The sequence below is a fragment of the Pelodiscus sinensis genome, chromosome 2 (genome assembly GCF_049634645.1).
Source record: "Pelodiscus sinensis isolate JC-2024 chromosome 2, ASM4963464v1, whole genome shotgun sequence".
Lineage (NCBI taxonomy): Eukaryota > Metazoa > Chordata > Testudines > Trionychidae > Pelodiscus > Pelodiscus sinensis.
Genome location: NC_134712.1, coordinates 84437122 through 84449395, shown reverse-complemented (window position 1 = coordinate 84449395; position 12274 = coordinate 84437122). Strand labels below are relative to the sequence as shown.

The following is a 12274-nucleotide window of genomic DNA, read 5'->3' as shown; positions in this document are numbered from 1 at the left end:
GTCCTAGTATTCTATGATTCTATGATTAATAAATCTGACTGGCACTGATTATTTGGACTCCTGACTATATTTAAAAATGAAATAATGAACCAAAGTGTGGCCAAACAATTGACTGATTTATCAACAATGCATAGACACAGCTTGCACCAGGCTGCTCTTTGTTAGAGGTGACCTATCAATTATTGCCTTTACGTCATTTATGTCACTCCAAAAACTTCTGGATGAAATTGATAGGATTTAAAATAACACATGAGCGTAAGCACATTGATGAAATATGGCCTTGTTAAATTACTTGTTATATTTCATTCAATGCATTTATAACTAAGCATGCCAGTTAGTACTTTTGATCTTTCTATTACCTTAAACAAATACTCACTGGTAATTTGCTACATTACTCAGTTCAACGTATTTATTTTCATTGTGAATCCTGACAATGTCTTTGGAATCAAGTTGTTTCCCTGGTGTGAGAATGTAGCCTTGCTATCTTGTTAGACAGAAAAGTATCTATGAAAGTCTATTTAACAGAAACCTCTGGGCCCTGCCAAAATATTCGCTCTTTTCATTTGGACAGCTGTCGTTCTGATAATTTAATAGCAATGAATCTCTCCATATGCCAATGCCTTCCTTGGCAAAGAGAACAGGTCTCAGTCTGAAAACCATATGAAACAGGCAGCTCTTCAATCTTAGCAGGACTGAAAGTTATAGATAGTTTTTTATTGCATGTGGAAGAGAGATTCCAGAAAGTCAGTTCTATTACTTAGGGCAACACTGGGCAATAACCAGCCCATGGACCAGATGTGGTTCTCCAGGCTTAGCCACCACATTTATTGCACCTCTGCAGATATGGGCGCTTTCAGCTCCCATTGGCTGTGGATTGCTGTTCCTGGTCAATGGGAGTTATGGGAAACATTGTGCCAGTCCACCCCACTTCCCTCCGCTCCCACTGGTGAGGAATGGTGATCCATAACCAATGGGAACAGCAAGTGCCCTTACCTGCAGAGGTGCAGGTAAATAAACAGTGGTGGCCTGCCAGGGGCTAACCGAGGTAAACCACCTTCATTTCATTTCCCACCCTGCCTTAGGGTGTAGCAAGAAAACTACACATAGCGTGCATTCATCACTGTACATAATTTCAAGACGAAGTTAAATAGTTTAATATGTTTGGCAGCCTAAGACTTCAATTATGCATCAATGAAACGCAATGCCAGAAGGACTGTTCTGTGGCTTGTTATGGTGTCTTCTGATCATAAACAATTTCCATATGGAAACAGAAATGTTGTAGCTAGTGCTGCAGTATTTCAAGTTCCACTCCTCCATCATCTCCAGTACGCTACACTGATGTATTTTATCTACAGACATTAGTCATGATTACACCTCCTGCCTGTAATTGGATGTCATCCATCAGGATGGAAAGTTTAAAATTAAGTGAGTTTCCTGGAAACTAATGTTCAGCAGCATCATTTGAGCCACTCTTTTTAAATCTATATCAGTGGTTCCATTTTAGATTCCCTTTCACAGTATTTCTTTAATGAATTAGCTACAAGGTTCCCCCTGTGTTTAAAATTGGTATATATGGTCTAGGCTGAAGAACAGTTTTTTTATGAAGATAAGGGTTTTCAATTGTCATTTTCAACAGTACCATCAGATACACATTTTATATATGTAACTGTCATAACGTATATTTTGTTGACAGGGCATAAACTCGAAAAACATGACCATTGCTCATTTGTAAAAAGCATGCTCTATATCAGTAGATGCTTCTTTTACTGCAGTAGTCTATTAGGTAAATACATTAATCTATAATTTTCAAAGTGCCTAAACATGGTAGACCATTTACTATACTCACACAGAGCTCTAGTGAGTCTTTTGGGGACAGTGTATAGCTGTGCACACACCAAAAAGAGCCCTGAGAAAGAGATGGGTATGAATGGGTGGGGGAAATAATTTATTACAGTCTTTTCCACTTACAGCTTCCTTCCTTCCTTCTAAACACCTTAGCTCGGCTGCCAGGGATGCTGAGAAGCCAATACCTGATTTATATCATTCTTCTTTCTGCCAGCTTTCTCATGGGAGGAGGGGAGAGGGGGAAGATAATGGGCTCTGCTCTCCCTCCATCTACTGAGCTACGACATGGAGGACAACACAGGAGGGCTAGATGGGGTCTTACTCTCTTGTGTGGCCATATCATGTTGGATCACAGAGTATTTTGAAATAGTCCACAGAGGTTCAAAATTCACCTGCTTACCAGTATCTACCTCTGTCTATGTTTGCATGTTGTGCCCCTTTCCACTCAACCTAAGCATCCAACACAAATTAAGTGATTTCTCATATACTTCCATGACAAATTCATTTAATATTCCAGCTCATCTTTCAGATCTTTATTGATACAAATTTATTTTCCAACCTATATGTTATTGGTCCTCCTGAATTCATGCCAGCTCTTAGAGCTCAATCCTATAAACTCTTTATCATATGAATAATTCTAGCCAGCTTAGTTATCCCATCTACTTTAAGTAAGAAGTACTCACATGAATAAACGTTTTAAGGTTCAGGCCCTTAAACTCAGTCCTAAAAACGCAGAAGAAAACTCATATAGGAAATTCATTTCTGTGACCTAGACACTGTATTATGGACAAAGCAGAATACAAAGGAACCAAATGAGGCTTGCATTTAATAGGGAAGTCTGGATTAAGAAATCTCTGCTCATTCAATTCCACATAACTTGGAACATAAGAGTACAGTTCCTGTGATTTTAGAGAATCAGAAAGCTTAAGACAGTCATTTATAATTCTTTGTTTTGGATGAGAAGTGTTTTTTTTCTTTTTTCATTAATTTCACAAAGAACATAGGGTTGGCATTACAAGCAGTCCCATAGCCTGATGATGTGCTATAGTCCTTGCAGGTATGCACTAGTCATGACTAGCCCATGGAACTTCAGTGTGTCATATCACAAGGCAACTCTGATTGGTCAGTGCTTTGATGTCAAACTCAGAAAAACTACCTTTTTCAGGAGAAGAGAAAAACTCGGTAGCTCTTAACAGCCCATGGTAGCCTGGACTTTTCAATACATAGTCATGGAAAATTGGAATTAGGTACAAAATGAAAGCTCACATCTCACGGTTTCAGTGTGCAGTAAGGATATTAAATATCAGTTAACTGAACAGTTGAGTAACCTCATGAATTCTTATCTTATTCTTATCGGTTACTCGACTATTCTTTAATCCCCGGGGGTGGGGCCGGCAGCCAGTGCACTCTGGCCTCACTCCAGAGGAGCCCCTTGCCACTCCACGCTGCTGTCCCAGTATCAGAGGCAGCAGCGCAGGGTGTCAGACGGAAGCTGGTGCACAAGGGGAGCCAGTTTCAAAACCAGCTTCCCTCACAGACTGATTGCCTGTTGCCCTGTGCTGCTGCCTCTGATAAAGAGGCAGCAGCGCAGGGTGGCAGCAGCCCCTGTCTGGAGGGAGTGAGGAGGTCTGAGCTCCCAGACCCAGCCCAAGCCGGAAATGAGCTGGGCTGCCTGCCTGCCCAGCTCCTAATACATTTTAAATGCAGAGCCACAGCAGGCGTAGGTCCTGGACCCATCATGAATGAGAACTGAGCCAGGCTGCTGGCCAGCCTGCTAAAAATAGTACTGGGGCGGGGAGGGGGGAAGAATGCATGTAGTCTATAGCATTAACCTATAAGCTTTTGCTTATCGGTTAATCGACTATACTATTACATGCAATAGTAATTTTTCCATATTCTTTGGTTCAGATAACAGCAAGGTGAGAGCTGGCAACATAGAAGGCACAACCATCAGGCCACTAGACTTGGCACTTACCTCATATTCTTCTTTGAATCCATAGCCCTCTGCACATTTCATCTGCGTGATATGCTGCAGCAAGTCAGCCACACGGATGGCTGGATGAAGCTGTCCCGTCTGGTATGGCACATCTACCGGGTCTCGCTTCTTATAGGTGTGTGACTGGACCAAGCTGCTTGTGTCACTGGCCATCGTGTGGGTTTCATCTAGGAAAAGAAAACTGAACTATATACCAGGTTGTTTCCAATTTTTGAAAGTATAAAATACACTGATTTCTACAAGGATGATTTTTAACTTTCAACTTTAATATAACCACTATTTATGAGGGCTGTGCCAGAAAAAAGGTAAATTATCCAGGGAGATTTCAAGACTAATTGGAATGAGGCAAAGTCCATGTTTCTACAATGTAAACATTGCAGAACAGTCCAAACTATATATTGTTTTAAATATATATGTATAAATAAATATTGTTTTAAACACTAACTGATTATAAACAATATTTAAATTCTGTAGGCATTCAGTTCTAAGATGTAGAGAAGTTTCATCTTGAAACTTCATCAAGTCCAACTAGAATAAAATAGGACTTGTATTCTTCTCAGATTAGTGAACTATTAGATTTTACACTGTGAACTCAGAACAAATGTTTGATGTGAGCAAAATAAAAAAATGCACAAAATGGATTATGGTTCATTAAGCTAAGGTTTCAATGAAAATGTAGATCTGGTATCACACTTTGAAACAAAATACAAGAGGACAAATGCAAGAGATCATGTGCTTAGGGTAAATGTTTTGATTGGCTGTTGAGCATGCTGCAGAACCAACAACTTCACAATATATCATGGGCCACCACATTAGGCAGAAAATGTCATATGTCAACTGACATGCAAGCCAACACGCAACAGAACCCACTGGGTTGCTCAAAATTTGTATGAAACACAAACTCTCCCACCCCTCCACACCTCTTTGATGGGGCAAATGGGCAACTTACCATTTATTGGCACTTTTAAGAAGAACCATATCAGGAGAAAAAAAGAGGAGGAGAAAAAGGAAACAGGGCATAAGCAACAGTACTACATTAATAATTACAGGTAATTTTATGTTGTAATTTAACTTTTACAGCTTGGTATTCTATCTGAGCCACTGATTATGTGAAAGAGGGCATGATTAAAGAAGCAATATCACTTTACCATTGTTTTCATGAAAATTTTAATTTGTTTTATACTTGACAAGAAAAAAACCCCAAAAGTCTGAGGATTAAGTATTATCATAAATATTTTCTTTGTTGAAAAAAAAATGAAGACCAAAATTTATTTCTCAAAAAAGTATTTTGTTTTAGTTAACTGAAACAATAAAAATAGTGTTTTAAATTGGTAAAAATATTCGCCAGTGCTCACACATTAACTATGGGAAATGGTTAATTAAATTAAATTAATATATTGTAAAAATGACTGCTATGTAAAATGTGTCACATAAAAAGGGACTGCTAAAATAGTAGTTCCATGTTCCTTAGTTAAATTTATTATAGTATTCAGTCCCCAGTATTGTCATTGAGAAAAGGTCCCAAAATCTCATACAAACACCCAAAACTCTACAGCTCCTCATCAAGGGCCAGTTTCTGATCTCAGTGTAAATTAAAAATTACTCCACAAAATTCAATGGAGTTGCAATCATCTTATACTGATAAAACTGAGATTAAGTCTGGTTCTCAGTGAATAGTTTAAAATGTGAACAACATACCTGAGCCTAAATAATATGTGGCAATATGGATATGAATATGAATATTTTACTACACCTCCTGACACTTTGCTAACCTCAACCAATCTAGCAGAAAACTATTTTACATTTTTAAATTTTAAATTTGTCTACTTTGCCTAACATGCAGTAAACTGTATTGCAAGGCACCTTGGGATGCATGGCATGAAAGGCGATATACATGTGTAGTTACAGCATGTTGTTGTTGAAATGGTACCTGAATACTACAAGGCGGCTAAGACACAAAAGACAAAAAAAAGTGTAGAAGTTGATTGTATGGTTTTTTTTAATGTATGTAGTGTTAGATTATAATTTTTATTTTTGTTCAAACTAAGCTATCACTATAATTCTGAAACTCGTATTAAATATTCAGATGGCAAATCTTATAATCTGTCAGAGTCTCTGGGCTGTGAAACTGAGACACTTCAGCCCGTAAGCCTCTCACTCCAGGGCACTTCTCTATGTGGTGGATGAAACGTAACATTCTTTCCTCCCTTCCACTGCCCCTCTGCCTCATCTTGCTCCCACCTTTTCAAGACTAAAACCATTATGGTATGTTTGGGACTTATCTTGTAAAGTTATTTTAAATGAAAAGTTTATGTTCTCTGACTTGGACAATACAAAACGAATCCCTTAAAAATACAAGTTTGCGCCATCTTTTTGCTTTGCCTTTGAAAGTTATAGCGAGACGAAATCTCAGATGTAACAGTCAATTGCTTTTGCCAGCTGAAACTGTGATCACCCACAGCAAGCATCTTATTTAGTTTAACTGGTGGTGATAGTTACTGATCCCCATTCTATTATCCATTATCGATTTCAATATATTTATCCAGGACTGTGTGAGAACTATTGTAATGCACTTTTAGTCTCCATTTATCTTAACTATGGGTGCTGTGGACATCTGCAAGACTAGTGGAACATCTAGGATGAGTTCCTTTTCTTTTCTTCTGTTATGTCACATTTTTTCTTTCTTTTAATTTGAGTTTTGCTCAGAACACAGAGGGACAGACAGACACTCCCCACCCCACCTTCTCTGCATATTAATTTAGACATACACAGCCTAAGTATATTTTGGGCTTTTTGTCAAGTTTTCAATTAAGTGGTGAGGGTAAACATGAGGCTTCTCTCAGTTGCCCGAAAATTAGTGAATACTGAAAAATTAGATTGTTGAAAAGAAATCAGATTGTTTCCATTTGCTTCATTTAAAAAGTTTCCTATTAGTTCAGTAAATTGTTTCAATAGGTTGAGAAGATGTTAATTTGCAAGCTGAGTCTAAGGCCTGGTCTACACTTATACTAGAAGTTGATCTAAGTTGTAATAGCAATGGTTATGTAAGTTGTGTAACTGAAGTTTATATAACTTACATTGTTTTAAAGCTGTGTCTACGCTGTACTATGTTGATGGGAAACACTCTCCTATCAAAATAGCTTCTGCCTCTTTGCTGCATCAATGGTAGAATCGCTGATTTATTGATTAATTGCATAGCTGAAGTCGAAATACCTTAACTTGGCTTTGACACTGTCCACACTACAGGAAGTCGAAGGAAGAACACTCTTCCTTCGACTTCCCTTACTCCTCGTGTAATGAGGGTTAGAGAAGTCTGAGTAAGAAGCCCGTTATTTCAAAATTATTTCAAAACAACAGGCTTACTGTGTGGACACACACTGTGTTATCTGAAAATAACGCTACGGTGTAGACATGCCCTAAGTTTTCTCCCATAACCTTTTGGAAAATATAAAGTGTGTTAAGACCCCTTTCATAGATACTGACCTAAAAAACCAAACTAAACAAAAATCACTATCATACTACTTCTCAGCAGGTTATGCAGACCAGCTCAACTAGTTCCAATAGAAGTTTGACCCTGCAGTCCCTTACGTCCTGAAAACTCCCATTGGATAAGAAAGGCCTGTGGGCATTACATGTAATGGAAGCCATTCATGAATTAAAATATATGGACTTCAAAATTGATAGTTGTTTTAAAATGTCAAGGTCCAAATCTTCCTCTGTGTTGCTTTACTGATTGTAATAGAGCTGCTCTTATTTAGACCAGCTAAAGCTCCAGCCCAATACATGCACGTATGCAGCTTTCTTAGGATTAGTGCTGCTTGAATGGAACACCAACCATAAAGGGGTACTTCACCTTTAACATGGCAGGCAACAAAAATATTTATTTTCTACATCATAATGGTGGGAGGACTTTTGTGAAGAGTAAGCACAGATTGTATACATTAGCTAGCCAACTCCAAAGCTCCTCTCTTACGCCCACAGAAGGAGACTTTGTCCCCAAAGTGCATCAGAAATGTTTGCTTAAATATTATTTCTGCTTATAGAATGTTTATCATCATTAGGGTTCAACAACTGACTGAAAAATATTCTGAGGATCCGTTCGTGGAGCTTATCATATTCCTGATAGAAAGCTCTAAATTTTTCTCCTGGCAACAATGCTTTTCTTCCTGACCACCCACAAGGTTAGAACATCTACTGGCTGAGTTGCTGAATGAATGGAAAGCACAAAGGAATGTAAAATCTCAGGCAGTTAAAAGACTCAGCAAATTTCATTTGCATGCAGATTATTACATTGTTATAGTCACTACCATTACATTCTTCTTGATGTACACAAAGTATAAAAATGCACTGATTTTTTCCTTTGAATGTCATATTTGAATGAGCTTTCCTAATTATCCCTTGAACACAATAACTTTGCTGCATTAGCTTTTCAGAAATCACATTCCTAAACTGCAGCTCCCTGTAAGTGTCACTTAACTATACTTAATTTCTTTTACCTCAGTGCAACTGCTTAAAGCCAGAAAATGACATGGAAACATTATACTTTGTATACAAATTCACAGTGATTTAGAGAAAAGGGAAAAGGAAGAAAAACTATGTAGTGTAAAGATAAACCATTTTAAAGACAGATCTAAAGAAGCAGCTTAAGACTTGGGTTGGAATTTGTGGTATAGTGCATTGTTATACCTTTATTAATTTTTTAAAAAACTCTGTTTAGGTAAAAGTTAGTACTGTGGAAGTAACAATGGACAAGCCATAACACAGTTTTGTTACTTACTCATTGCAAATGGAATAGCGTCTTACACTTTTTATTAAAAAAGCCTGGAAATACCATTTTCCTACATTCTTTTTATATTGGACAAATAGGAGTTTTTTTTCTAAATACCTAGTGGAAATGTTTCATACTTTAAATGCATTTAATCCTATGGTTCTACATTTTTTTCTTTTTTGTGATACATGACACATAATAAACGATATTTTTATAAAGTGCCATGTTTTCATTTTGCTGTTCGAAATACCATCATCTCTGAAACTTCAATATGACAGGCAAGTCAGGAAATTGCATGGTATTGTAAGAAGAAATGATAGCTGGTTGATGGCCAGAACTTTATTTTGACTGATTTTTTTTTGTATTAGGACAATTTTAATGAATTAGGAAATCATTATTTTTGTACAGAAGTGACATCTTCAGTTCATGGATAAAACTGAAATCTAAGAGAAAATATTTTAAAGTGCCATGATAATCAAATTCTAGTGTCATTCCAAATACATACATAAACATTTCTTCACAAAACCACTTATTAAAGCAATATTTCTTTTTTTCCTCCCCAACTTGCACCATGACAGTAGGAATTCAGTCCAGTAACTGTCCTGAGCAGTCTCACAGCAGAAAAACTTACTCCCCCCTCCTAATGTGCTAGTCTTTTAAATATTATTTTCTGTAACCTAGAGCTGCATCTTTCTAAATTATTTCTGCCATAAACTTTGATAAAGGGAAATGTTCTCACCTAAAATTGCAGTTGGCACAAATGGATCTGTCATACATCATAAGCAGGTCAATGCAGAAAGGTAAAAAGAGAGAGAACAGTAAATGATTGATAAATGATCCCCAGTTTTCCTGCAGAAAGCCACAGTACGCAACGAGTTATAATATGTTAAAATGAATAAAGCTTCAAAGGCAGTGTATAATAAAATAATAACAATATACATTTTGATTTCTAAGGAGGGAAATTGATGCATTGCATTATGAAGGGATGAGACAAAGACAAAAAACTGGTTACCTGGGTAATAAGAATTAGGTACTGTTGTGCTCAAAGTGTTAGTTTTCATTGTAAATGAAGAAGGGGAGGATACGGCTGCAAAGAGAAGAAAATTTAGTCAGTGGCAGCACAGAGAAATAAAACTTTTTCAGATTGATAATATCAGCATATGAAATTGATTTAATTTAGGGCTTAATCCTGCTCCCTTTGAAGGCAAAACTCCCAGTGATTTCAATGGAAGCAGGATTTGGAGAAAAGTATGATGGGTAATTACTAGAATGGTCTAGCTAATACAGACCAATTTTCTCAACATAATTTTGATCAGATAAAGTAATGTAATTACTGTGAAGTTTTCCATTGACTGCTAGCATGTTGGCTTATGATGGCTAGCATGATGGCTTATGTTCCAAAGGTAAGACTGATTATAGATCCTCAAATAAGGAAAATAACAATGACAGCATTTGCTTTTTGACAATTGCTCTGAGAATAATAAGGTTACCTAACAATACTGTAAATAGATTAGCCAAATAATCTTCTACAGTTCATTTTTTTCTCTGCTGTTCTACTAAATAGTTCAATACTGTGGCCTGAATGTTACTCTTCTCTCTGACTGGTTTTCAACCAGTGATTCACATTTCAGTGTAGGTGACTGGTTATTTTTTATGAGGGAGTTAAATGAAAAACAATCTAAGCTGAGTTAATTCTCTAGTTTGACATACAACTCATGCATTACCGTTGAAGGGACAAAAATAATCCACAGGTAACAGATTATTAATTATAAAGCATCTAGGGATTTTCAGACAAACAGTCATCAAAAACTTCAAAGCAAAACATTACTGCACGTGCAGCCAAGTGGCTGATGCAAGTAGTGGTGCATTACACTAGAGCTCCACCTCAGTTATTCCACTAGAGGTAAAGATAGACTGGGTAATCAACCTCTTAAGAAGTTCAGAGACCTAAATATTGAGCAAAGCAGGATGTGAAGGACAAATGTGGAGATCAGGCAGATACAGAGCAAAGTAATTTCAAATGTTCTTTCACTGAAAGTTTAAGCTCCATCTTTGTTCCCTAGTTTTTGGACTGTCCAGGTGCCAGGGGTCTGTGCCTTGCCTAAGATGGAGCAGATGAAAGCTGGTTTTTTTATGCTGGCTACTGAAAGTTCTGTGAAGCTGGGGATGACTGGGTTGCTTTTCCTGTGACCACACACCCCTGTCAGTTGTCAAGAAGCAATGGCAAGGGTTCCCTTCTGCTGAGGGCTGTCCGAACTGGTACAGAACAAAAGTGCTTTATTGCAGATCAGGACTATGGTTACATACTGACATGAGAGTGAAGGATTCTCTGAACATTGTAAGAATGAGTCCTTCATAAAAAAATCAATACAATTGTTTACATTGTCACCCTGATTCTTGTGCCAGCCACGTTCATTATTACAAGTTTGAGTTTAAAGTTCATCCTAAGTGAACGTAAAATGTTACAGTTCAATTGAGTTAAACTGAGCTACAATAATTTTACAAAAAAATGAGGATCTGGCCCCAATGACTTATTGCTTCCTAGACTGTAACATGTACTTTTACTTTTGTGACTGTCTAATACAGCGGTGGGCAAATATCAGCCTGCAGGATCTGGCTCACCAGGGTTAGTCTGTGGTGGGCCACCACTGCTGTATTTACCTGCACCTTTGCAGGTATGGGCACTTGCAGCTCTCGTTGGGCGCAAAGCACCATTCCTGGCCAACCTGAGTGGGCGAGGAGCACAAACGCCCTGCCACTGGGTGGGTGCCATGGCGGGGAGCCACAAGCTCACACCAGATGCTGGGCCCTTTAAACACCGGCGGTGCGGCAAGTGAGGAGGGGGGTAAGAAGGTCCTCTGAACTGGAGGGGGAGCCGGGTGCTGGGGAGAACCTGTCTCCCCTGCCAGATGGGGAACTGAAGGGGCTATCCCCGGAGGGGAGAAGACGGGCCCCTCAGCCGGGGGAAGACCAGCCTGTGGCAGCACGACAACCCAGCAAGTCGTCGCCAGGGGAAGCAGTCAACGTCCCGGAAGGAGACGATCGGGACTCAGGCACACAGTGGTGAGTGGGGGTAGTAGGAAGTAGCTCAGGGCAGGCAAGAGCCCGCGCAGTTGGAGGGTTGTGGAACAGAAGCCCTCTCCAGCCTTAAAGAGTCAACGTAGCCGACCCATAGGGTCCTGGGCTGGGATCCAGAGGTGCGGGCGGGCCCAGGTCCCCCTACTCTATGACTTGCGGGATTGGGCGGAATCTGCCTGGAATGGGCCAAAGCTGCACCAGGTGTAGCGGGTAGACATTGATTTAATACCCAGCCGCCCCGAAGGGGGGCAATGGACTGGAATTAGGAATACCCGAGGGGTACTCGGAGTAGACTGTGACCCCGGAGTGGGAAGAGGGTGAAGGAAGCCACAAGAGGTGAGTGGATCTGAAGGACCGGATTGGGAGCAGGTACGCCCAAGGGGGGAGGGCCGGAAGCATTGGCTTCCCGCATCCCCCCCGGACGTCCCTACCGCGGGCCAGAGCAAAAAGGCGACATAACCCTGGGAAGAGACCCCCTTCCTCCCCCGTGTGGGGGCAGGTAAGAGGGGCACCCGCGGTGTGCCTCCCAACAGGGAGCTGCAAGCACCTTTACCTGGTGAGGCACAGGTAAATATAGTGGTGGCAGC

General features: G+C 39.5%; 1 protein-coding gene across 11 annotated transcripts in view; it reads right to left on the bottom strand.

The window, feature by feature from the left end:
- The window catches only part of PTPRM (protein tyrosine phosphatase receptor type M), a 690600-nt gene that overhangs the window by 116298 nt on the left and 562028 nt on the right, over positions 1-12274 (bottom strand). For 4 of the 11 annotated variants that reach the window (XM_075920953.1, XM_075920955.1, XM_075920957.1 and 1 more), the window contains 3 exons: positions 9622-9696; positions 9349-9375; positions 3821-4008 (listed from right to left, as the gene is read on the bottom strand). In XM_075920953.1, coding sequence (XP_075777068.1) covers positions 3821-4008; positions 9349-9375; positions 9622-9696 — 290 coding nt within the window. The remainder of the gene's footprint in view (positions 1-3820; positions 4009-9348; positions 9376-9621; positions 9697-12274) is intronic. The other 7 variants (XM_075920958.1, XM_075920961.1, XM_075920962.1 and 4 more) reach the window with 2 other exon arrangements.